Raw genomic sequence first — 27915 nt, forward strand, 5'->3', positions numbered from 1 at the left:
TGATTTGCATGGCAAAAGTTCTCAATTTGCTCTATCCAGTACCTGTATCCCTGGCATATAGTACAAAAGACATTGTGACACCATTTTGTTTTAACCTCCCTCAATTTTTTTTCTGGTAAGACGTAGAAGAAAACTATTTAGAAAGACAAACTCACTGAGCCCATTACCTTCAAATTCTGTGATGAGGAAGATGCTTACAAGACAGAAGCTTTGTCATTATTTTAAAAGTAAGTGTATGAAGAGTGCATGCTGTCATCTGCATATTTCATTCACTGCATGGCTTCTCTGGCAAAAGCAGCAACAGGGAACAGACATCCTATTAGTCAAGCAACATTCTAATAAATGTCTACTGACATTTGCTCTATTAAATGTATAATACGGCGTGCTCACGTGAGGACTAGAAATGGGTAACCATTTGGGCATTCAAACATGTCAGTGTCCCTTCTGCCCCCCTTTATAATAATGTTTAACTTGTTTTTAAATCAATGATTTATTTATGGTTTTAAATTGTTGTTATAGTTGTTATATTTGTTTGTATGTTACAGTTTTGAATTGTTGCTGGTTTCTAAGTCCCCCTGAGCCCCGCTCAGGGGTTGAGAAGGATGGGGTAGAAATGCTGGAAATAATAAATAAATAAATAAATAAATACTCCTCAACACTTCAGATTGAGCAGAGAGATCTGAAAGAGAAATGCTACTCCTCTGAATATCAACAGAACTCCATAAGTCGGAAACATCTTGAAGTCACAAACAATGACAACAACAACAGCAACAACAATCTCCTGAATATCTGAAAACCCTAATAAAGTCAGGTCTCTGTGCCAGAGGGGGATATACATCTCTTCCAACCACTGGGAAAAGGTAGCATACAAAGAAGTTTGAGTTTACAGTTAGACTATTCACAATAAAAGAACTCCAAAATATGTCTTGGCTTTTTGTTCCCAGTGGTTTCCCAGCCTGCGGTTTCACAGTACAGTATCAGTGGATAGATCCACAAGTGCTAACACATGATCATACATATTAATTTAACCGCACCCTCACCCCACTTTCCCAGCAAAGTAAATAGGGTATAGCCTTTGTAGAAACAGATCAGGGTTATAAACCACATGATAAGGATGTTATATAAGACACTAAATGGTGGAGGAAGGGAGGGGGAAGCATCACACCAGAACCTGCTTTATTATCTTGTTTACATGCAATCACACACAGGTTTATATAACAGTGTTACCAGACACAGGTTTCTTTTCGGAGTTATAGTATTGGCTTTGAATAAAAGATCCCACAGAAATATTAGCTCAGCCTGGATTCATTTGAAGAGATACATAAGTGTTGGTTCTGTCAACAGTATGTAAAGAGGATAAAAGACAGGAATGCTCTATTATCAGATTTTGTCTCCGAGATTAAAGAGATATAATCGAACCATGTGGTCAACCCTGTGTAATAACTTACCTGGGAGTAAATCCTATTGGATTCAATGGAACATACTTCAGAGTAGATCACAAATGGGATCAGTGCTGTTATAATAAGCCTAATAAGCTGCTGTTCAGATTCATAGAAAGCATTTTAACAGGGTACGGTTGTGTAAGTTTCTTGTTGTTTCATAAGGTGACCTCAGCCTGATTAATGCAAGGAAGAGTTCCAGCAGATCAAGTGTCTCATCCCTAGCAACCAAGCATCAAAGTAACAATAAATGAGAGAGAAAGGGAAGAAAGCATGCGTTTGCTTATGGTAACAGAGTGGGCAGGCCATGTAATCAAGCCCTTTCCTCCTTTGGATTGTCTTCCCTTATTTTGGTAAAGGCAAATAATAGCACCACTTTTGGACAGCTTCTATTAATAAAATTCCCAATAAGGTTAGTCAGCCTATACTCTCTTTATTGCACAGGACTAGTAAAGGTTGTACAGTTTGCTCTTCATATTTGCAGGTTGGACTTTTGTGAATTTGATTATTTTATTAAAATGTTCCAGTGAAAGTCCTAAAGATTCATAGAGAATATGGGCACAAGTTGGCCATAGGGCCATGCTGGAGGACCTAGAGATTCTTAAGTTGTTCTTTCAGGTTAAAAAATAGCAGTGATTTTATTTGTGTGGTCATCTTTCACAGGGATCTTGCACCCCTACCCCCAGGAAATGTGTGATGCTGATTGTGAAGTCTTTAAGGAAACTATTTCTGCCTTCCCACGGATGAGGGTTTTCAAACTTAAGGCCTCCCTGTATGCCTCCTGGAACATACCAATTACAGACACATGAGGAGGCTGGGGGAGAGGAGGAGTGATCCCCCCCCCCTGCTTTCTCGTGCATCATTGGTATGTTTCAGGAGGTGTGCAGGGAGGCTGGATGGTGGCCCAGTGTTTTAAACAGTTTTTAGGGCTTGTGTGGGTGTGGGTGTGTGTTGGGAAGGGGGTGGGTGCCATCTCAGATCTTTGGTCTCCGGGAACCCAAAATATGTGAGATGGGTGTGGGACTGCAAGTTGGGTGTGGGTGTAGCCCCAGGACTACCTAGTAGTCTGTCCCCACAGGACCCATAGCCCATTAGAACCGAGCCTTTTAGGAAGGCCCAGGTGTAATGGGATGTTTAATTAATTCAGGATAAAGAAGGGTTTTCCTGCTTTGTCTCAAATTAATTTGTTTTTACCAGAGCCGTCATTTGGATGCCTCCAGTAAAAGCATGAGAGCTCACACATTTTGTGCTCTGTCTGGATGAGCTCTAAGTTCCAAGTGTAAAACTAGTAGTTTGAACTTCATTAACTCTACAAAATGGGAGAGTAGATATGTGAAAGGATGTCTTAAGGAAGATGAAGCAGGCTTGTCTTCTCCCGCCTTGGAAACTAGGACTTGGAGCAATGGATTCAAATTACAGGTAAAGAGATTCCATCTGAACATTACAAAAAAAAAAAATCTGTCTGTAAGAGCTGTTCAGCAGTGGAACTCTCTGCCTCTGAGCATGGTGGAAGCTTCTTCCTTTGAAGTTTTTAAACAGAGGCTGGATGGCCATCTGTCAGTGGTACTCTGATGGTGCTTTTGCTGCATGGCAAAAGGTTGGACTAGATGGCCCATGAGGTCTCTTTCAACTTTATGATTCTTGCCTATCCCAGACGGCTCTGACAAAAAAAAAACTGTTGCAGTTTCTCCTACCCTTGTTTCCTGACTAACTGTTTTTGCCATGTTGACCACACTGTTGTTGTTTGGTCACACATGACCAGGCTTTCATCTGTGAAATGTTGGAGGATAAAAGAGAAAGCTAAATGTCTCTTAACCATTTTAATCATTTTACCAGCTTCTCTTGGTGGTCCCCCCGCCCCAAAAATGTAAACAATTGAACAGGATTCAACATGTTAGAAGTGGTCACACTATGGATTTATACAAAGGTAGTATGCAAGTGCCAGCTTTATTTTTCTGTCCTTTGCCAATTATGCTCCAAGTGGAATTTGTCAACCGAACACTGGTGTGACATTTTCATGGAGCCATCAAACACATGGACATATTGTGTTTCAAGGGACTGAAAAGGCATTGGGTAGAGATATACATTCTGAAAGCAAACAAAGCTGTGAAGAGAGGTGACAGTACTGAGGGATTGTGAGAATGATGAATAAGTTTCCAAAAGAAATGCAGGCAAGAGAAAGATGTCAAGGCAAGAGAAGATGTTTTGATCCACAGCTTCACTGCCAGCCTGATCAGGCTGACCTGGGTTGTCACTTCCAACCCGGATTCTATGATTTATCACCTGCTGCTTATTCATCTGTACCTGATGTACATGGTGATTAGAGATTGTTTTAGTGACTCACTGCCAGAAGGCTTTCAGCAACTTCTTTGCCAAAGGTTAAAAAAAAAAAGATGAAAACTTCCAGATGCTAATAAAAATGTCAGAAGTATGTATAGCATTTGTTTCCTACCTTCTTTTTTGCAGGAAGGAATTTTATGCTTATGGTATTAATACACCACTGCCATGCTGAAAATGTCATCATTCCTACTCACAAAACAGTTCAAGGAACTAAAATAGGAGCAGAGAGAGAGAAAAAGCAGCAAACATGTTTTGTAACTGTCTTTTTTTTAAACATCTACTCATGACTCAGCTTTGCCTTTTGCTCACTGCTATATTGTTTATTCCCAGTGGTCAATAAGATTTATATAACTGTTGATTAATGTCAGTCAGGGAAAGGTTTATCTTGTTCTCTGCTCTTGGGCACTTTACATCCTTCATCAAATATCACTGTAAAAATAGCCAAACATTTGAATATGGGCATGTGCATACATTTACTATCCCATTAAGAAATGAACACTTGTTATGTTGTATTGAATGGATTTCCACTGAGCTCCAAAAAGCAAAAAGAAACAAACAAAAATTCTTAGCATGGCCTTGAAAATGTGCATCATTTAAGAACTTAATGACAATAAGAGCTGTCCTGCTCAAAGCAGGACAGAATCAAGCCCTAGATTAGACTGTTCATGAAACTGCATAATGTTACAATTAACTAACTGGCAACCAATATAATCCACATAGAACAGTAAAAATGACTTTAAATGATCAAGAATCAGGATTTGGAGTCATTTTCGAAGTCTGAACCATTCCTGTCCCCTTATATTTGCTTATTATGTTGGAATGTAATGTGTCTGTATTGCATAAGGTCTTATTGTGACTCTTATTGTGCAGCCACATCTACAGTTCTATATTTTGTAACTAGGTGACTGGATGGTTTACCACCCTCTTGCTGTTTTCAACATTTTTAAATTTGGCAAGGTGCAAGGTGCAATATAACTTTTCCCAGTCTGGAATGCAGCCATGGGAAAAATTGCTTGTGTTCTCTAATGGTTACAGGAACAGAAACTGTGTTGCAATATATGTACAGAATTGAGAAGTTCAGTGATACAAACTGTTTTTTACATTCAACATCCAGTTAGCCAACCTGAGCATCCCCACTCCCCCAAGAATTTTGATGCCCCAAGGCAAAATATAAAATGTGAAGGAAAAGGCTTGTCACTCCATGCCAAAATCTGGATTTTTTGGCATGTGGCTGGTCCTATTGTGCGGCATAGCATTGCTGTGGAGCTGGGAGAGCATTAATAGTAGGTAGAACAGGTTGATGGGAGGGGATTAGGGCCACATGTGACTTTAGGGAGGACATGGAGTGTTGGTTAATGTGTTTACAATCCATAGTAAAAAAAACCCTGACATATATGAGACACTTTACGAAATAACTTGGGCTAGGCTTCTATCTTATTTGTAGCATTTGATTTCAAAATGCTTATTTGTGGCATTTGGTTTCAGAGCTTGGGAGCATTTTATCTATTTATTTGGACTAATCACTTCCAGTCTCCCCTAGTTGGTATGACTATCCTGATCATCCCCTACAAGTAATGTTTTAAAACACTGAAGAAATACTAAAGAAGCTGAGTGGGAAAATCATGAATGAAAAAAACAACACTTTTTTTTAAAAAAAATGAGGGAATACTTTTGTAGAAATGTCTAGGCCCTCCAGTGCAACTCTAGGATCAACATCCACCAGAAGTCAACCATGGAGTCATGCTGTAGGATCTAGAGATTCCTAGAGAGAACATATTAATCACATCCACAAATAATCAAATCTGCAAGGTAAAACCCACACATGTGGAGGGCTGACACAGAAATCATGCTGATTACTTTTGGGAAGAACAGAAAAGGAGGTGTATCAGCTACTAAAAAAATGTTCTAGCTCATGTGAACATGTATTTTAGTTGGCAGACATTTGGCCAGTATATTCCTCCTACATCTCCCCAACATCCTTTGGGACATGGGGAAATTTAATCCCCTAAAATATAATTCTCATGGGGTCAGGAAGTACCCCAAAAGTCACTTTAATAAATAAAACAATAATAAAAATAACACATGAAGTCTTCAGGCATAAGAAAGTATAACATGGTTAATAGGTTACGACTACTCCACCTGAGAAACACTTAAGGTGATACACAGATCATATCATAGCAGAATTTAAGATCATAAAACCATAGGAGCAAAATTCTTAGTCTCATCATCATAATTTATAACGATAAATAATTAACAATAATTATTAATCAGAGTATAATTACCATTAGAAAACAACCTTAGAATGCCATTAAAAATTTGTTAGAGGAAAAGCATCTTTACCATTAATCTGAAGCACAGAAAAGATAGTGGTAATGTAATCTTCCTGTGGAGGCAGTCTCACAGCTATGTTACAACAACTAGAAATGCCATATTAGAAAAAATTATACTTTGCACACACACACAAAAGTGAAATCAACCAACAGGACCGTTCCAAGACTTAGGATCCTAAAGTCAATGAGTTTTCTGTTGAGCATTTACTGAACCTTCCTGAATGTGTATAATAGCTCCTTTATGGTATTTCATATTTTCAAATGCCTCAAAAACTCTGGTCTACATAAAAATGTGATGTGTAAATGTCTGTTGCCATGTCAACCAGCTCTTCCAATTGTACTCTTTGAAATTGCATCTGACAATCCCTTTCGGAGTGAAATAAACAAAAGTGTGGAACTTTTAGATGTCAAAAGAAAAGCTTGTCCATGCAGTAAACATCTGTCTGAAAACACATTGCTGAATTGGAAGAGTAAACCTTACATTCCACAGGGATAGGGAAGATTTCAGTTTTAAAATGATGACTTTACAAAACAGAAGCAAAGGCTGAATCAACATTATTATTATTATATGAGGAAGTACTTCCCGGGGTTGACTCTGCATGGCTATTGATAACATGTAACTGGTTGCCAGCACACAGAAGATGGCTGGCTGGCTGTGTGGATGAAATGCAATTTGGGGGGTGGGTGGGTCTCGTCCTTGGATATTGTGGCTAGTTGCCAACTCCCAATATCTTCCTGTTCAATTTCAACATCATCAAGAATATGGTTATGAAAGCCAGCCAGGCCTTGGCACCCAGCCCGATTATATCCTTACATAACCAAACAAAAAAAAATTAATGACTGGTTGATGTTCCTTTATGGTCAGCAAGTGCCTTTTTATGGGAACTGATGACTCAAATATGGTTTCTTCTTTGCTTAGATTCTCTGGAATGCTCTAACCAGTGGAAGCAGGAAAGGCCAAAGCATATGAAATCAGGGAAGTGAACTATCTTTAATGCTCTCCCTTACTCCATGCATGGGACAGTTACTTTCTGGACTGCAACTTTCAGAATCCCTAATCAGAGAATGAGACCCTGAAAAACACACTTCATCTGGACATCCCTAATTTTGTGAAATGTAATGATAAAAGTCACTTTCTCCTGCTTTTCCCTCAGAAAAGGAACTGCTTGTGGAGAGTGACAGGAGCAAAGTGAGAGTAAACAAAAGCTCCTCAGAGGGCAGGTGGGGAGGACTTCCTTATTCTCCCATTGGATTTGCTGCTGGAGAGAGGAGTGGAAGCTATTTCCATCTATGGTCTCCTGGCTAATTTCAAATAATCCCTAAAGTTAAAAGCAACAATAATAAAAACAACACATGAAGTCTTCAGGCATAAGAAAGTATAACATGGTTAAATGCTGTTCTTTTTACTGCTCCAGGAATTTGAGTATGTGTAACACTGCTGTGTGTGTGCGTGCAGTGCGGGGGGGGGGGGGGGGGTCTAATGTGTCCTTGCACTAACAGCTGACATAGAACAGTGTTTCTCAACCTTCCCAATGCTATGACCCCTTAATACAGTTCCTCATGTGTTGGTTTTATTTATTTATCGTGTCATCCGCAACCAGAACATTGTATTACATTTCTAACAGAACAAAACAAACAGATAAAAACAAAAACAAAAAAACTCCACAAATTTTGCAAACTTGGTAGTTGATTAAATGTCCTTTGACAAGTATCTGGCCACTTGGAGTGCCTCTGGTGTTGCCACAAGAAGGTCCTCCATGGTGCATGTGGCAGGGCTCAGGTTGCATTGCAGCAGGCGGTCAGTGGTTTGCTCTTCTCCACACTCGCATGTCGTGGATTCAACTTTGTAGCCCCATTTCTTAAGATTGGCTCTGCATCTCATGGTGCCAGAGCGCATTCTGTTCAGTGCCTTCCAAGTTGCCCAGTCTTTTGTGTGCCCACGGGGGAGTCTCTCATCTGGTATCAGCCATTGATTGAGGTGCTGGGTTTGAGCCTGCCACTTCTGAACTCTCGCTTGCTGAGGTGTTCCAGTGAGTGTCTCTGTAGATCTAAGAAAACTATTTCTTGATTTAAGTCGTTGATGTGCCGGCTGATACCCAAACAAGGGATGAGCTGGAGATGTCTCTGCCTTGGTCCTTTCACTACTGACTGCAACTTCCCGGCGGATGTTAGGTGGTGCAATACCGGCTAAGCAGTGTAATTTCTCCAGTGGTGTAGGGCACAGACACCCTGTGATAATGCGGCATGTCTCATTAAGAGCCACATCCACTGTTTTAGTGTGGTGAGATGTGTTCCACACTGGGCATGTGTACTCAGCAGCAGAGTAGCATAGCGCAAGGGCAGATGTCTTCACTGTATCTGGTTGTGATCCCCAGGTTGTGCCAGTCAGCTTTCGTATGATATTGTTTCTAGCACCCATATGTGTTGGTGACCCCCAGCCATAAAATTATTTTTGTGGCTACTTCTTAACTGTCATTTTGCTACTATTATGAATCATAATGTAAATATCTGATACGCAGGATGTATTTCATCACTGGACCAAATTTGGCACAAATACCCGATACGCCCAAATTTGGGTTGGCGGTTGATTCTGTCATTTGGGAATTGTACTTGCTGGGATTTATAGTTCACCTACAATCAAAGAGCATTCTGAATTCCACCAATGATGAAATTGAACGAAAATTGGCACACAGAACTCCCATGACCAAGAGAAAATACTGGAAGGGTTTGGTGAGCATTGACCTTGAGTTTTGGAGTTGTAGTTCACCTACATCCAGAGACCACTGTGGACTCAAAAAATGATAGTTTTGGACCAAACTTGATACAAATACTCAATATGCCAAAATGTGAACATTGGTGGAGTTTGGGGAAAATAGATCTTGACATTTGAGAATTATAGTTGATGGGATTTATAGTTCATCTACAATCAAATAGCATTCTGAACCCCAAAACGATAGAATTGGGCCAAACTTCCCACACAGGACCCCCATGACCAACAGAAACTACTGTGTTTTCTGATGGTTTTTGGTGAGCCCTCTGGCACCCCCTTGTGACCCCCCCCCCCCCGGGGTCCTGATCCCCAGGTTGAGAAATGCTGAATTCTTCAGCTGAAAAATTAAAGACCTTGTAAAGCTGCAACTCCCAGGATTCCATATTATTGAGCCATTACACAGAGGCCCCTTCTACACTGCCCTATATACCAGGATCTGAGCCCAGATTATCTGCTTTGAACTAGGTTATATGAGTCTCCACTGCCAGATAATCTGGGATAAACAGATAATATGGGATCGGATCCTGGGATATGGGGCCAGTGTAGATCCAGCCTTAGGCCCTTTCTATACAGCTGTATAAAATCCAGATTATCTGCTTTGACCTGGATTAAATGGCAGTGTAGACACAGGTAATCGGTTCAAAGCAGATAATGTGGATTATCTGCCTTGATATTCTGGATTATCTGGCAGTGTAGAAGGGCCCTTAGGCTGTATCTGCACTCTTAAATTGATGCAGTTTGATACCACTTGAACTGCTATTGTTCAATGCTATGGAATTCTGAGAACTGTAGTTTGGTGAGACACCAGCACTCTGGGGCAGAGAGGGCTAGGGGCCTGGTAAAGTTACAACTCCCACAATTCAAACTGCAGTAATTCTGTTGTGTATATGCACCCATAAAGAGGTGTTAAACTGCTGGACCACTCTAACAGCCACCATGTCAGACTACACAGAGAAGCCACTGAAATCCAAACGCGAATCAAGGAATATGAAAGGCACTGCAGACAAATTCAGCCAGAGAAGTCAGCCATAGCAGAGCACCTGATGAACCAGCCTGGACACAGCATATTATTTGAGAACACAGAAATGCTGGACCACTCCAACAACCACCATGTCAGATTACACAGAGAAGCCACTGAAATCCACAAGCATGTGGACAATTTCAACAGAAAGGAAGAAACCATGAAAATGAACAAAATCTGGCTACCAGTATTTAAAAAACCTCTAAAATTATAACAGCAAAACAACATCCAAACACAGGGAAACTCCAGAGAGGAAACAATCAGGGACAGCTAATCACCTCTCAACAAAAGATTCTCACAGGCACTAACAAGCCACACCAAAAAATTGCCATGCCATCAAATGCTAATCAAGGTGGTCAGTTGAAACATTCACATCTACCTCCAACAGACAAAAGAGTCCTTTGTCCCACCCTGGTCATTCCACAGATATATAAGTCCCTTTTCCTAGTTCCAACAGGCCTCACAACCTCTGAGGATGCTTGCCATAGATGCAGGTGAAACGTCAGGAGAGAATGCCTCTTAAACATGACCATAAAGCCCAAAAAATCTATAACAACCCAGTGATTTCAGCCATGAAAGCCTTTGACAACCCTGCACTAATTTTGCAATATAGATGCACCCCTATTAAGGAGGCAGGGCTTTTACGCTCCACTTTTGTGGAAACTGGAGCATAACATGTGGAGCCCTCAGTGGCGCAGTGGGTTAAACCGCTGAGCTGCTGAACCTGTTGACTGAAAGGTCAGCAGTTTGAATCCAGGGAGTGGGGTGAACTATTGTTAGCCCCAGCTTCTGCCAACCTAGCAGTTCAAAATGTGAGTAGATCTGGCGGAAAAGTAACAGCGATCCATGCAGTCATGCTGGCCACATGGCCTTGGAGGCTTCTACGGACAACGCTGGCTCTTCTGCTTAGAAATGGAGATGAGCATCATCGCCCAGAGCCCGGTAGGACTAGACTTAATGTCAAGGGCAACCTTGACAAGTGGGAAAGGGCCCTTCTACACTCCAGGATGCCAAGGCAGATAATAATAATAATGGGTTGTTGTAGGTTTTGGGGGGCTATGTAGCCATGTTCTAGAGCAGTGGTTCTCAACCTGGGGTCCCCAGATGTTTTTGGCCTTCAATTCCCAGAAATCCTAACAGCTGGTATACTGGCTGGGATTTCTGGGAGTTGTAGGTCAAAAACATCTCGGGACCCCAGGTTGAGAACCACTGTTCTAGAGGCATTCTCTCCTGATGTTTTGCCTGCATCTATGGCAAGCGTCCTCAGAGATAGTGAGGTCTGATATAATAATAATAATAATAATAATAATAATAATATGTTATTTATACCCCGCTACTATCTTCCCCTGGTGCCCCCCCCCCCGGTGACGCAGTGGGTTAAAGCACTGAGCTGCTGAGCTTGTTGATCAAAAGGTCGCAGGTTCGATTCCAGGGAGCAGTGTGAGCTTCCGCTGTCAGCCCTAGCTTCTGCCAATCTAGCAGTTTGAAAACATGCAAATGTGAGTAGATCAATAGGTACCGCTCCAGCGGGAAGGTAACGGTGCTCCATGCAGTCATGCCAGCCACATGACCTTGGAGGTGTCTATGGACAATGCTGGCTCTTCGGCTTAGAAATGGAGATAAGCACCACACCCCAGAGTCAGACATGACTGGACTTAATGTCAGGGGACTACCTTTACCTTTACCTTACTATCTTCCCAATGGGGACTTGGGATGGCTAACATGAGGCCAAGCCCAAATATACAATACAATACAATAAAATACAGAATACAGAAACAAAATTACATCAGAAGATAATTGCAATGGCAAAGTAAAATAATAAAGCAAATTCACACAAAATGAAATTGAACAGGATGGGCAGGCCAAATGAAACAGATGAAATAACAAAATAATAAAACCCTGGGAGGTAGGAATAAAAATATGTGAGGAGAGGCCAGGAATGATAAAAAACAGTGGGGCAAGGCTTTCAGTTTAGGAAGGTGTCTCATAGAGGCGACACTAAAGATGGGATATAAATGGGATAACAGAAATGGTCACTCTCCAAAGGCATATCGGAAGAGCCAGGTTTTCAGATTTTTCTTGAAGTCTGCTAAAGAGGGGGCTTGCCTGATAATCCTGATGATCTGCTTTGAACCGGATTATATGAGTCTGCACTGCCACATAATCCAGTTCAATGCAGTGAGATGGCAGTGTAGAAGGGGCCTCAGGAGTGGGCGCCAGGGCTGTCTGGGGGAGAGGCGAGGAAGGCCGGCTCAGAGAGCTCCCAACCAGGCCACTCGCCCTTTGCCTTCCTCGCCTGGGAAGCGGCCTCCCTTTCCTTCCCTTTCCGTCCGGCGCGCGCCTCTCTCTCTCTCTTGTATCGGGTCTTCCTGGAGTTACGAAACGCGGCGCTCCGCAGCGTCGGTTTCGCAACAGGGGCGGGGCTTGAGGCGGCAGCCAATCGCCGCGCTCTCCGACTCCATCCCGCGGGGCGGCTCCCGAGCTTTATGTAACGCGCGGAAGGGGGTTGGCTTTGTTTGTGTGTCTATGTCTCCAGTGGGAGCCCGCACAAGGGTCCCTTCTTCCCAAAGGTGTGTCTGTAGCACCCCCCCTGCCTACAGCCATGATTATGAGGAGGCTTGTCGGAAAACGGTTGGCAGTAACGCTTCCAATCGGCAGAGCTGCGCCTTCCGTCTCCAACGAGACTTTTATGTAAGGCTCGGTGGGGGAAAAACACGGAGGGGAGCAAGTTTCTCGCTCCCAAGTTTCTCTCCAAGCGAGACTTCTCTAGGAGTGAAATCTCTCAGCCTGTGTAGTGCGCAATGTTTTGAAAAGAACTGCGAAAAAGTATTCCTGGATTATATATAAACATGCGCCAACAATGCCATGTGGCAGCAAACAAGGCCAAAGGGATTTTGGCCTGCATAGTGTCTAGATCCAGGGAAGTCATGCTAGCCTCCTATCCTGCCGTGGTGAGGCCACACCTGGAAGACTGTGTCCACTTCTGGGCACCACAATTGAAGGGAGATGTTGACAAGCTGGAATGTGGCAACTAAAACGATCAAGGGTCTGGAGAAGAAGCCCTATGAGGAGTGGCTTAAAGAGCTGAGCATGTTTAGCCTGAAAAAGAGAAGGCTGAGAGGAGACATGATAGGCACATATAAATATGTGAGAGGAAGTCACAGGGAGGAGGAAGCAAGCTTGTTTACTGCTTCCCTGGAGACTAGGACAGGGAACAATGGCTTAAAACTACAAGAAAGGAGATTCCATCTGAACACGAGGAAGAACTTCCTGACTATGAGAGCTATTCAGCTGTGGAACTCTCTGCCCTGGAGTGTGGTGTCTAGTGTCTAGATCCAGGGAATCTAGTGGTGGTGGCTGCTCCTTTTTCGGAGGCTTTTAAACAGAGGCCGGATGGCTATCTGTTGGGGATGCTTTGAATGGAATTTTCCTGCTCTTGGCAGGGGGTTGGACTGGATGGCCCAGGAGGTCTCTTCCAACTCTATGATTCTATATAAGGGCTTATCTGCGTTTATGGGTGTCTGCAAAGGAAACGCCCGAAAGAGAGAGGGCCTCAGGGAGGCTTGTAGGCCAACTTGGGCCCTTCAACTCCCAGAGGGGGAAAAGGAAGGGGCCTGAGGCTGTTAGGATTTCTGGGAGTTGAAGTCCAAAACACCTGGGGGACCCAAGTTGGCCCAGGCCTGTTTTCAAGTCACCTGTTTCAGTGATCTCCACATTGTGCTCCTCCCAAGTGTTTTGGGCTTCAGCTCCCTGATCAAGGTTCTGGGGGCTGGCATTCAAAACTCTTGGAAGACCGGAGTTTGGGGCACCTGTTGACTCCAGTTTCCACGTGGAAGAAAGGAAGGAATCGGGACCAGTGCGACTGCTGGGCTCGAGAAAGGCTGTGTCTACACTCGAGTACGCTTCTCTTGAGTGGCCCAAAGCCTCCCCTTTCCCCCCTCTCTTTGGACAGTCCTTGACCAAAATCTTTGTGCTTTCACATTCAAAGCACCTCAAGATTCTGGGGGGCTGGCATCCAAAATTTTTGGAAGACCAGAGTCTGGGACACCTGTTAAATCCAGTTTCCGCGGGGAGGGAGGGAGGAGGCCCGAGGGAAAAGGAAGAAGGACCGCTTCGCCTTCTGGCTGCAGCAGTCAGCGAGGGAAGCAAGCCGCCTGCCTGACTCCTGCTGCAGCCTCCACCATAGGGATAGGCAGGCAGGCGCGCGCGCACGGCGGAGGGGGGCGTGGCGCCCAAACTTCTGGGGCGCGTGCCTGCGTGCGCGCGCGTGCCTGCCAGCCAGCCAGCCAGCCAGCCTGCCTGCCTGCCTGCCTGCCTTTGAGACGCAAAAGGGACGCCTGCGAGCGTCTCGCGCGCGTCCGGGAGAGCGTCTCCTGGGACCCACCTCCACCCGTGCCCATGCCTCCTCGGGGCCGCTCCGCTCTCCCCGCCGCCTGAGGACGGCACCCTCCTCCCGCTCGCCCGCCCGCCATGGAGCTCTTCCGCTGCCCGTCGTGCCGCCTGCTGCTGTGGGAACCCTCGACGGCGCCGTGCGGGCACTCCTTCTGCCGGCGCTGCCTGCTGGGGCTGCCGGGCAAGTGCCCTCTGTGCGGGGAGAGGCTTTCCGCCCGCTCCCTGGCCCCCGCCGTCCTCCTGGGCCACTTGCTGGAGAAGTGCTGCCAGCCGGGCGCCAAGGCGGAGCGCCTCCGAGCCGAGGCCGGGCAGCTGCTCCGGAGCCGCGACTACCGCGCCGCCCTCACCTGCCTCCAAAAGGGCATCGCCAGGGGTAAGGCGGGCAGAGGAGCGAGGGGGGGGGGGGCTCTTCCGTGGGGAACCTTGCTTTGGAGGCAGGCGGGCAGGCAGGCAGCGAGGGAGAGAGCGAGAGCGAGAGAGAGGGGAGCGCACCCAACCCGGGCCGGTTATGCAACTTGTCCCCATCGCGCCGGCTGCATTGTATAAGCGGCGAGGGACAGCCCGGCTTCCTCCTCCTCCTCTTCCTCTTCTTTCTCCTCTTCCTCTTCTTCCTCCCACACCTTCTCGCATCCCTCCCCACTTTGTAGAGGCTGGATATTTTCCCCACCCGCCAGCCCCCGACCGAACAAAAGTATGAGCTTGCAAAAGTTCGCCTCTTTTGTAACTTCTGCCGCACAGAGAGGATCAGGAAATCATTTATGCAACCCATTTTTTTTAAAAAAAAATCGATTTGGATGTTAGTGCAGCTTATGAGACCTCTGAATAATAGACACAGCTGAATAAAATTCCACATTATCTGTTTTGAACTGGAATATATGGCAGTGTGGACCCAGGGCTCTTCCACACAGCCAAATAACCCAGAATATCAAGACAGAATAACAACAACAACAACAACAACAACAAACTGGAATGTATGGCAGTGTGGACTCAGAGCCCTTTGACACAGCTAAATAACCCAGAATATCAAGGCAGAATAATAATAATAATAATAATTTTCTGTGTCAGGAGCAACATGAGAAACTGCAAGTAACTTCTGGTGTGAGAGAATTAGCTGTCTGCAAGGATGTTACCCAGGGGACACCCGGATGTTTGATGTTTTATCATCCTTGTGGGAAGCGTCTCTCATGTCCCCGCATGGGGAGCTGGAGCTGACAGAAAGAGCTCATCTGCGCTCTCCCCGGATTTGAACCTTCTTCAGTCCTGCTAGCACAAGGGTTTAACCCATTGCACCCCTGGGGGTTCCTGACATAGATTTGGATGTCAGAGCTGTTTGTGAGACACTTCTCTGAATAATATACACATAGAATCATAGAGTTGGAAGAGATCTCATGGGCCATCCAGTCCAACCCCCTGCCAAGAAGCAGGAAAATTGCATTCAAAGCACTCCTGACAAATGGCCATCCAGTCTCTGTTTAAAAGCCTCCAAAGAAGGAGCCTCCACTACACTCCAGGGCAGAGAGTTCCACTGCTGAACAGCTCTCACATTCAGGAAATTCTTCCTAATGTTCAGATCGAATCTCCGTACTTGTACAGCTGAATATCTGTACAAGTATCTGCTTTGAACTGGAATATATGGCAGTGTGGACTCAGGGTTATTCCACACATCCCTATAACCCAGAATATCAAGGCAGAATAATAAGATTAATAATATAATAATTTTATTCTTATATCCCACCACCATCTCCCCGAAGGGACTCGGTGCAACTTACAGACAGCACAAAGTGCCTAAAAACAAACATAAAAGTGAGCACAATATAAAATACAATAAAATAAAACACATGCACACATTGAAACATCAATTCATACTCCATCAAGCTGCAATCCGCTAACCATGGCGGTAAATAACTGGCACCATGGCCAGGCTGTAAACATTGGAATAAAGTAGGTGCCTGCTGCAGCAATGGACAGAGGGCATGGGATATGGAAGTCCACACTTCCATATATTCCAGTTCAAAGCAGATAATGTGGGATTTTATTCAGCTGTGTGGAAGGGGTCCCAGTTCAAAGCAGATCTTATGGGATTTTCTGCCTTGATATTCTGGGTTATATGGCTATGTGGAAGGGCCCTGAGACTTTTGGAAAGCTAGGGCCCGATTTGCACAGCCAGCCTGCCTCTGTATCCACAAGATTAAGCACCCATAGATTCATATTTTTAAAGAAATCAATGATAAAAGGCAAGTCTAAGTCACCAGATTTATAACCAGTTCTCCATACCCACAGATCCTGCATCCATGGATTCAATCATCAGTTGCTTGAAAATATTTTTAAAATCCAAAAAATCATTTTATATAACAGGCACCATTTTACTATGTCAGTGTATGTAATGGGACTTGAGCACACATGAATTTTGGGATCCACAGGGATGTTCTGGAACCAAATCCCAGTGGATAACAAAGTACTGCCTAATCTGCTCCTCTGCTCAGATAGTAGTCCTGATGTATGGTCACTCCCCATCTTTATTCAGACACCCCTCCCCCTTGGTGGTGCAATGGGCCAAACCCTTGTGCCAGCTGAACTACTGACCAAAAGGTCTGCAGTTCAAATCCAGGGAGTGGGGTGAGCTCCCGTCTGTCAACTCCAGCTTTCCATGCAGGGACATGAGAGAAGCCTCCTACAGGATGGTAAAACATCCAGGTGTCTCCTGGGCAACGTCCTTGCAGACAGCCAATTATCTCACACCAGAAGCAACTTGCAGTTTCTCAAGTCGCTCCTGAAATGGAAAAAAAATCTATATTCACAGTCAAGAAAAAAAAGGAACAACCATTTTGAGTAGTTTGGGGTTTATGTATCCCTCCTCCCATTGTATATGCTTAAGTAAGTTAACAACCTGGATTGTGATTTGCTCAAGATTGTGGGCAGACTTGAACCCTGGAGTGTGTTAGCTGCACTAATGTAGAAGCACAGAGTATTTTTAGGCATAGTGCTATATTTCCCCTCAGGAATAGAGACACTTTGCTCCCTGATCCCAAGACTTCTGCAACATTTGTTTAGAGCAATCATTATTATTTTTTCTTTAAAAGATAAGCAAAATTTCAACAGTGGCTGCTTTTCTTGCCCAGGGCTCTAATAATGGGGAAAATTGCACATCGTGAGTTGAGTTGAATGGTATTTTTCCATGCACAATGCTGTTATGGAAGAGAGAGAGAGAAGGAAGTACTGTACTTTATTGTCCACACAATAAGCTTCATCGACCAGGTCATTATCTCCTTAATAGACCTAAGATGTAATTTGAAGATCGGTTTTGAGACAGGAAAAATGGCAGGGTATTTAGACCTTGTAGGAAAGAATGACCTAAGAGTGCATGCTCCACCAATCCCACGATGCTCCTCACTTGTTCAGAGCCTGTTACAAAACACCAGCTCCGAGTTCGCAGTGACTCAGACAAGAAGCACAGGTGCCAGTGAAACTCTTTGAGTGCGTGTTGCACACCTTCAAATCACCTGTCAATTTGCAGCAATCCCATGAACTTCCCAGGATTTTTTAAAGTGAGAAATACTCAAAGATGGTTTTACCAGTTCCTTCATTTGAAATACAACCTACAGTACTTGGCCTTCATTGGGGGTCTCTCATTCAAGTATTAACAAGGGCTGACTTTGCTTAGCTTCCAGAGTCAGTGGGTTCTGGAGCCTTTAGGGCAGTTAGGCTGTTTCAGGTCCCTTCCACACTGGTCCTATATCCCAGGATCTGATCCCAGATTACCTTCTTATCCCAGATTATATGGCTGTGGAGACTCATATAATCCAGTTCAAAGCACAGATCCTGGGCTACAGGGCAGTGTAGAAGAGGGCTCAATGCCCTTTTAGATAGGCCCCTATATTCCAGGATCTGATCACAGGTTTTCTGTTTATCCCAGATTATCTGGCAGTGCAGACTCATATAATCCAGTTTAAAGCATTACACTGGAGATCAGATACTGGGATATAGGGTAGGGCTCTCAGAGTGTCCCCTTTTCCTAAAAACCCTAAGTTGCTTTCAATTTGTGGGTAGTACTGTATATAAAAGGGCCAACCATAGTTTCACTGAGACCCCTTTCTACACTGCCATATAATCCAGATTCTCAAAGCAGATATTCCACATTATCTGCTTTGAACTGGATTATATGAGTCTACACTGCCATATAATCCAGTTTAAAGCAGATAATTGGATTTTATATGGCAGTGTAGAAGGGGCCTGAGATGGAGTGAATATTGAGGTAGGCTGCAGGTGAGACTCAATGCATGTAATTCCACAATCCCCATGGAATAGGGATAAGAACTGTATGACTCTCTAGAGTTTATTCAGCTCCAGGTCTCAATAAGTATAGCCAAAGGTAAGGTTTGTAGGGGTTGTATTCTACCAACACTGAGAGGGTTGTGTATACCCCATTCCTGCCTTAGACCCTTTACCATGGAAACTTGTAAACTGGAAAGCAGTAAATACCTATGTATAGCTGTTGCTTATCATTTACCTACTGTTCAGAAAAAGCACTAGCATATGAATTGCTTACCAATTCTGTCCAAATTTCATTTCACTGCTTGTTGAACTGTGGATCCTAACCTCAAATGAGGTCCCCTTAGCACAATGTTGGGGTCACAAAAATTGGTGACAGTAAATGTTTTCTGGAGGCCACCTAGACATTTACACAAATCTGTTAGCAACAACATTTACAGTGGACACAGCCAAAAACACATCAGCTGGTCTTCATATAAAGGAAAATCAGCTTGCTTAGCAAATCTTGCAAATCCTGATTTTTGATCAGGAAATGTTTGGTTTTTATTTCTATTTTATAATATATCTGGGCCACTTAAAATGTCTTGGGCAGAAAGGGGTCATGGGTGGAAATAGTTTAAGAAGCCCTGCCCTATTTGGAATTGATTTTTATTTGGTTAACATAATAGGATGGTTGGGTTTTTTAAAAACAAGAATAATTGCCATATATGTATTGTTGAAGGCTTTCATGGCCGGAATCACCGGGTTGCTGTAACTTTTTCGGGCTGTATGGTCATGTTCCAGAAGCATTTTCTCCTGACTTTTCCCGTACATCTATGGCAGGCATCCTCAGAGGTTGAGAGGTTTGTTGGAAACTAGGCAATTGGGGTTTATATATCTGTGGAATATCCAGGGTGGGAGAAAGAACTCTTGTCTGTTAGAGGTAGGTGTGAATGTTTCAATTGACCACCTTGATTTGCATTTAATGGCCTAGCAGTTTTCAAGGTGTGACTTCTTACTGCCTGAGGGAATCCTTTGTTGAGATGTGATTAGCTGTCCCTGATTGTTTCTTGTCTGGAGTTTTGAATATTATGATTTTAGAGGTTTTTTAAATACTGGTAGTGAGATTTGGTTCATTTTCATGTTTTTTCCCCTTTCTGTTGAAATTGTCCACATGCTTGTGGATTTCAATGGCTTCTCTGTGTAGTCTGACATGGTAATTTTTAGAGTGGTCCAGCATTTTGGTGTTTTCAAATAATGTGCTGTGTCCAGGTTAGTTCATCAGGTGTTCTGCTATGGCTGACTTCTCTGGTTGAAGTAGTCTGCAGTTCCTTTCATGTTCCTTGATTTGTATTTGGGCGCTGCATTTGGTGGTCCCTATGTAGACTTGTCCACAGCTGCATGGTATATGGTAGACTCCTGCAGAGGTAAGAGGATCTCTCTTGTTCTTAGCTGAATGCAGCATTTGTTGGATTTTCTTAGTGGGTCTGTAGATTATTTGTAGATTGTGTTTCCGCATCAGCTTCCCTGCACAGTCAGTGGTTCCCTTGATGCATGACGTTTCACCCACATATATGACAGGCATCCTCAGAGATTGTGAGGTTTAATGTATTGTCGAAGGCTTTCATGGCTGGAATCACTAGGTTCTTGTGGGTTTTTTCGGGCTACAGAGCCATGTTCTAGAGGTTTGTTGTGAGGTTTGTTGGAAACAAGGCAAGTGAGGTTTGTAGAATGTACAGGGTATTTATAAATGGGGTGTATATATCTGTGGAGTATCCACCTTGGACACTCCACAGATATATAAACCTCACTTGCCTAATTTCCAATATACCTAAATATACTTCCCATATGCCTCATTAAATGCTAATCAAGGTGGCCAGTTGCAACATTCACACTTGCCTCAGGCAGACAAGAGTTTTTTTTTAATTTCATGCTGGACATTCCACAGAGATATAAACCACTTACCTAGTTTCCAACAGACCTCACAACCTCTGAGGATGCCGGCCATAGGTGTGGATGAAACGTCAGGCGAGAATGCTTCTGAAACATGACCAGACAGCCCGGAAAACTCACAGCAATCCAGTTACCATATATACTCATGTATAAGTTGAGGGCAAGTTTTGGGCCAATGTTTTGAATTTTAGTATGTCCTATGGATAAGTCGAGAGTCATTCCATTAAGAAAGGAAATCATCAGTGCCAATTCAGTGGTTCAGGTGCTTCTGCTGTCTGCCACTATTTCCACATTCAGGCATTCAAAAAAGGCCAGAAGCAGTGTCATGGCAGAGAGTGTAGAAGGGGTTGATGCTTCTTTCAGATTTTCCCAGGAAGGACTAAGCTCTGGATTACTCTACTCAGAGGAGGAGATGGCTTCTTTTTTGATAGTCACATTGACCCAAATTGAGCCATTGGGTTGATTGACTAAAGTTTCTAGATACAGTAGTATATAGGATAATCTAGAGAAGCAGGAATTTCCTTCTGAAAAACAATAAGAGACCTAGATAAAGCACTGTTGTTTCTTTTGGGTCCCAATCAATTGACAGGATTGGGATTAAAATGTTCTGATTTATGGTAGCAGGTTTAAATGCTTGCCAAATCCAGTGTAATTGTCTCCTTCTGGTGCAGTGTCACTGAGGCTGGATCTGCACTGTCCTATATCCCAGGAGCTGATCCCAGATTATTTTTTATCTCAGATTACTTGGCGGTGTAGACTCATACAAACTAGATAATCTGGGATCGGATCCTGGGTAATATAGATCTAGCTTGGGTCCTTCCCCAAAGACAGCCTATAGGTGGACTTTAGAGTTGCAGGAGGGAGAGGAAGGAAGTGGATTAAAGTTACATTTTTGTAACATTTTATTGACTTTCAAAAGCTGCTTTTGACAGATTATTAACTGTATGCTTATTGATTAACTACAGTATATGCCTATTTTGGAGTAGGTCCCAGTTAACTCAGTGTACCAGATTCGTAAGTCTACCACCCCTTTAACTCAACAGCACTCAGAGGAGAACTTGTGATGAACCTCCGATTCCACAAATTTGTTTAACTTCAGCTGTCATTCCTGGCCACTGGCTGTGTGTTTGGATCAGACTGGATTTGCAATTTTTGTTACTGTAACTAATTATAAATGTTCAGCATAAAATTAATAACTAATGCTCAGTAAATGTTTATTAAAGGTATTATTATTATTATTATTATTATTATTATTATTATTATTAAAGGTTTTTATTCCCAAGTGTATTCCCCTTTTGCATAGGGGAGATATCAAATCAAATCTTTCTTTATTGCAGCCATAAACCAGAATAAAGGAGAAATCATGTCTTGAAGATATTTAATTTTGCAACCAGCAGTGGAGAACTTCGCACACTCACTGTACTCCAACCCTGTCGTCCCTAACCTTTGGCTCTGCTGATTAGGCTGATGGGAGGTGGAATCCAATAATGTTTAAAAGTCACAGCCCACTAGAGTCTTTAAAACACTGAACAATGTGTTCATCCCAAAAATTCCTTATGCAGAAATCATATGCTGACAAGGAGAAACTTGAGATTTGTGCACAGGCTGACAGACTCTAGTCTAGAGCAGGAGAAAACAGCTCAGAGTTACAAATGTTCTCTCCATCTGCCAACTTGCAGACTGAATTGCTAGTGGCTTAAATTCACCTAGCAACTTCGAATCACACTTTCCCCCCTGACAATGGCTTTGTGCCATCTGCAGCCATGAAGGGCTGGAGTTCCACAAGGGTACCTTCATGATAGATTGAAATCTGTGTGTTGGATTTCTGTGTATGATGCTGCTAGTAGACGTGTGCATTTGGGGGAAAACCTTGTTCCATTTCATGTCCCAGATTTCATTGTGGGTACCAATCCATTTTTTGTAAGCCAAAATTGGGGCCCAAAAATTGGACCAGTGTGTGTGTGTGTGGGGGGGGGGGGGCTTCCCGTCCACTGGCTTCCTTTCCCAGCATGTGTTCTTCTTACCTGGCACCTGCTGTTTCTACTTTTAGAGTAAGAGGCACTTGTAGTAGGCACTGGCAGGCAAGCACAATTTCTGGGCCTGCCTGCTCACACTGCCATGCACAAGCTGTCCTTGGGAAGAGAGTGCATGTGTGGTGGGGTGTGCAGCCAGGCCCAGAAAGTATGCATGCCTGCCAATGCCTGCGACCAAGCCCCTCTTACTCTAGAGTAAGAGGAGCTCAGCTGCAGGCATTCTCTGGGCCTGCCTGCCTGCAACCACTGCCACACATGCCCAGCCACACTCTATGGTGGGGCATGCAGGCAGGTCCACAGTGTGCTTGTAGCCGAGCTCCGGGCTTTCCTGCCTGAATGCCCTGCCACACACATTGTCTTTTTCCAAGTCAAGGAGGTAAGTTCGGATGCACATGAAAGTAGGCTTTCGTGTTGAGCAGATTTTGGTGTGTGGGGGAGGCTTCTTTTTTTCTGCTTTCAAAGAAATGGAAGACACGAAAGAATGGTTGGAATGAATTTCATGCACATGCCTAGCTGCTAGTATGGTACTGTGGAGAGTTCCTCAGGGAAAGCAAATACAATGTACCTTATAATACTGTCTGTTTGATAATGTACTCCTTGGTGTCTTGCCATAATACAAAATTGGACAAAGTGCTATAGCAGCCTCATCCGAAACTTATGAAACTCGTCCTTGTTTTACTAGTTGCCCCTATTCTGTTTATCTTCACTTTATAATTTCCTCCTGTTACTGCTTTTGTTTTCTGTTACCACAAGAAGATTTAGTTCTCCCTAAGGCACTAAAGATTTAGTCCTCCCAAGGAACTAAAAAAAGAAGAGAAGCATCTATGTTAATTTAAATGTGTACGGTTAAAACAGCTATATTATTTGTTTTGTCCAAGATTCTAATAGTCCCGCAACCACCAGTGTTTCCCCAAAGACAAATATGTTTTTAATGTTCTAATTTGGCAACCTTTAAAATGTTACTAATTTGAAGAAAAAGCAAGTCTTTGGCATCATTTTTTACTTTACACTCTATTCTAACATATATACATTTCCATGGGATTAAATCCCATGGAATTCAGTAGAGTCTACCACTGTGTCAACATGCATTGAGTCAAATTGTTCACTTTGAATATTTGTGACATGACTACTGGAGGTGGGTAATATTTTCATTTTGGCTTTTGACACAAACTTAAGAAAATCTGCACATCTCCTTGTCAGTGGAACATAATTCTTCAGAAAGAACCTGAAACATTTGAGGTGAGGGAACTGAAATTAAACAGATGTATCAATCTAAGATTAGAAATCAAAATCTACGCACCAGTTCTATGGTGTAAAACTCAACAAGCCAATTTCTTGTAATCCTTGAGGTAGCTCCAGAGTCATCAACCGGCTTCAAATAAATTTAGATATAATAGAGGTAATTCATCATGCACTACAGTGGTTGCAGTCCTGTTTAAATCAAATTATACCCAGATAGAGGCAGGAAGGATTGTGATGTTAAGTACTCTTTTTTTCATGGTTTGTAAGGCTATTTGGGGGAATGCAGTTTATAAGCATGAGATCAAGTGTGGTATAGTGTATTCAGGCATTTGAATTCCTGCTTGATGATAGAGATATACTGGGTGATCTTGGGCAAGTCTCACCTTCTCAGCCTCAAAGGAGGGCAATGTAAACCTCCTCTAACTCTTGCTAAGAAAACCCTGGGATATTTGCCATGAATTAGGAATTATCTGAAAAGATATGCACATTTATACACACAGGGAAAGAGATACTGGGAACAGTTTGATTGTCAGGGTTTTGTTTGTAATCCCCACAAATGGTTTCCTCTTGCATATTTAATATTTTAAAAGACATTAGCAGCCACTGCATCAATGTAAACAGGTCTGCTGAGTGACAACTATGCAGCACTCCATTTACATCGCCAAGGGACTTTTGCAAATGCTTTTGGCAAACTAATGATTCAAGTGAACAGTATTCATTACTGTCTGTATAAAGTTTATTGAAGTGGCAAACATGAGCTGGGAATCTGAACCCAAGATTCCCCGATCTAAGCTTGCCAACTACATCAAACCAATTTCTGTATAATGATTTGTGTAGTCATTTGGTGACAATATTGTGAGAATCATTTTGCTGTATATAAACTCTAAATCAGTCCTGCTCAAAATGGAGGTCTATGGGCTAGTGCTGCTCTGTGAGTCATTTTGCTGGTTTCTGCATGTATCCAGAACAGACAGGAACATTTGTATCAAATGGGCAGAAATATTGTGTTGGTCCCTGGAATATTAAGAAAAAACAAGTTGATTCATCTCATTAAATAGTCTTAGGTGCAGTGATTTTAGATGGGTTATAAATAAATAAAACAATTATGTGTAAAGAATATAAGGATAAAACAACTTTAAACAGGTTTGCAATTAAAACTGCATAAAAGGCAACAACAGTTTAAAGGCATGTACATATATATATGTTCCTTGAGAGCCATTGTGGTGTAGTGGTTTGACTGTTGGACTAGATCACTAAGCAATCTTGGTTCAAATCCCCACTTGGCCATGGAAAGCCACTGGATTCCTTTGGGAAAGTCACACATACACACCTCTGAACAAACCATTGCAAGAAAGCCCTCTGATAGGTGTCATCTTAGGGTTACCATATGTCAGAAATGGTTTAAAGGGATACAACAAATATACATACACATTTACTTTAGGGCCCAAAGGTCATGTTTTGGCTTGACATTAGAAAGAAACCAATTGGATATCTAAGAGGATGGTAATCCACAATGGAAATGCCACTACAAAGGAGACAACTCCATGTTCTCTCACATTGTGTTGCTTCCACTGGTAGGGCACGAAAGGGGACACCTCATGCAGACCTCAGCCCGTATCAGTTATTTGGTCTATTTACTTAAATGTATTCATTTGTAATTGTGTTCTGTATTGCTACTGAGTCATGATTGTGGTGTTATGACTGCAATTGTAACTCTGCCCTCAACCTACTTCACTGGGCATAATTTGTTTCCATCAGATTTGAGGGAGAAGGTAAGGCCTGGAGAGTCTGCTTACTTAGGAATACTTACCTAAGAAGCTGATGAAGAATACTGGCCCCCAATTCATGGGCTGTCGTATGACAGGGCCTTCTCGGTGGTGGCCCCTTGGCTTTGGAACTCCCTCCCACTAGAGATTAGATCTGCGCCTTCCCTCCTGACCTTTAGGAAGCTAATAAAAACTTGGCTTTGGCATATGGCATCTCAGGATTGAGTCAATAACCCTTGTCCACGTGGAAGGAGGGCGACGAATTATGACTGTACTGACGACTTAGCTTGTGTAATGTGATGATGATGTTTTTATTGTACTGATATTTTAATGTATAATGATGATGCATTGTGCTGTTTTGTATATTACTGTATATGAACACATGTTGTGAACCGGCCTGAGTCCCTCCTTGGAGGTGAGAAGACCGGTATATAAAACTTCTAAATAAATAAATGTAGGAAGGGGCACTCCTTTAAGAATTTAGGTCTTTGAATGTCACAATTTTTGTGATGTTGTTTGCCTTACATCTAAGAGAGGTTCTTTTCCTTTTAAATGCTTGCCTACATGGCATTCTCGGATACAGCCTTGAGCAAACACTTGAGGGTTCCCACATTTATAAAGGGCCTAACATTTCTCATTTTATAGTAGTCACGGAAATGCCATTTTGTCTGGTAACTGAAGGTTTCTGCTATAATTACATGAACATAGGTTATTTTCAGAACTTGGAAAGAAGATATATTTAGACTAGAACTTCAGAATTCCTCCCATTAACATGGTCACTGGATGCACTGACTAGCTGATTGTGTAATCCAAAATGGTAACCTTTCTAAGTTTCTGTTCTTTTTTATATATTTATATAAAAGATGTGAACCTCTTCTATTTCTTGAAGATCAAAGTGTGCATGAGCATTTACATCTGCTGCAATGGTCCAGGCTTGATTTTTTTCTCCTGGTTTGATTACTTGCTTAAATTACGATCTTACCTAGACCTCATCTGCATGGAATCTTACCAAGTCCTTGTTTGAATGGAACCTTATTTGATTGGGACTTCTCAAACAAACCTGGAACTATTTTTTTTATTTCAGGGACAACAGGTAGCTCTCCAGAGGATTTTGGGCAACAGTATCAAACAGGTCTAGGCAACTTCACCAGTGGTGAGGAATACTGGGATTTGTAGTACAACAACATGTGGAGTTGCACATGTTCCATCCAAAAGCTATGCAACTGTAATCCATCATTTCTGGTATTCTTTATAATTGTTGAAAGCAGCTCTTTGGAATTGCAGGTAAAAGATATTTTGGGCAGTATGCTGTTAAAAAGTGACCTGGGTAGAGCTCAGTAGTAAAGGATTTTGCAGTCTTTTCATCTAAGGCTGTGTATACTTATGAGACCCCCAAATACTGTGTACAATGCAGTCTTTATCAAGACAGTGCTAATAAGAGAACACAGTGTGAACTTCAGTTGAATACAGTATGACCTTCCATATCTGTGCTGGATATATGAAGCCACAGATAATGACAAACCTTCCTGAAATCAAGAATAGCCCAAGAATACATAGTTGTGCTCGAGGACCTAGAAAATGCATAGAGGACCTATTTTGTTAAACATGGATGAATGAAACTGAATACCAGTTCTGCGAATATGGGGGTTATATTGTATATCAAACACTGACAGTTCAGACAAGTTAGTTTAACTGTAAGCAGCAGATTACATTAGATGTACTCAACATTAAAAAAATTCTGAAACACATTTTGGAAAATACCTATTTTTGACATGATACATAGACAGCTCCCAGCTAGCAAATTCAGGGCAGAGCATTCCAGTGCATGTTGCAGATACAACCTGCAGTCATCTGTAGGATTGCATTGGACAGTGGAGGCTGAAGCCTTTGATTCACAATGGGGCACTGAATCTGTTTTTGAGTTTCACTCTAAACTTTAAAGGACTCATTGTTCCCTTCCTTCAGCTAGTGTCTCTTTTTTGTTATCTAAGATGTCTAGAAGGCAAGGATGACACTTGATGTATAGAGAAACTTCTGGAGGTTAACCTGGTCATACTGACCCATTTTCTCACAGACATGTTCCCAGGGAGCTTGAATTCCATATCTGAAGAGGAAAATAGAAGATGCAGCAGTACTATGAGTTTGTTTGTTTGGATTTTATTTTATGAATTCTTTATAAGGCAGAATAAATAGTAAATATGATATTAATTGCACTAAAAATCTACAGCATATTCAATTAGAAGACATTTTGCATGATCAGAAGCCATAGATGGCTAAAATATTCAGGAACCATAGACTTCTGATCTTTGAAGATAGCTCAGCACAGTTGAACAAAGTAGTAATACTAAGACAAAGCTTTTGCTCTTTCTGTAATGGTCTTC

General features: G+C 42.8%; 1 protein-coding gene across 2 annotated transcripts in view; it reads left to right on the forward strand.

Annotated features, from left to right (window-relative positions):
* Window positions 1–14194: 14194 nt before the first annotated feature.
* LOC132768984 (LON peptidase N-terminal domain and RING finger protein 1-like) overlaps window positions 14195–27915 on the forward strand; it is a 53388-nt gene continuing 39667 nt past the window's right edge. For both annotated transcript variants that reach the window (XM_067463665.1, XM_060765507.2), the window contains exon 1: window positions 14195–14665. In XM_067463665.1, coding sequence (XP_067319766.1) covers window positions 14371–14665 — 295 coding nt within the window. In that variant the 5' untranslated portion in view covers window positions 14195–14370. The remainder of the gene's footprint in view (window positions 14666–27915) is intronic.

The sequence above is a fragment of the Anolis sagrei genome, chromosome 2 (genome assembly GCF_037176765.1).
Source record: "Anolis sagrei isolate rAnoSag1 chromosome 2, rAnoSag1.mat, whole genome shotgun sequence".
Lineage (NCBI taxonomy): Eukaryota > Metazoa > Chordata > Lepidosauria > Squamata > Dactyloidae > Anolis > Anolis sagrei.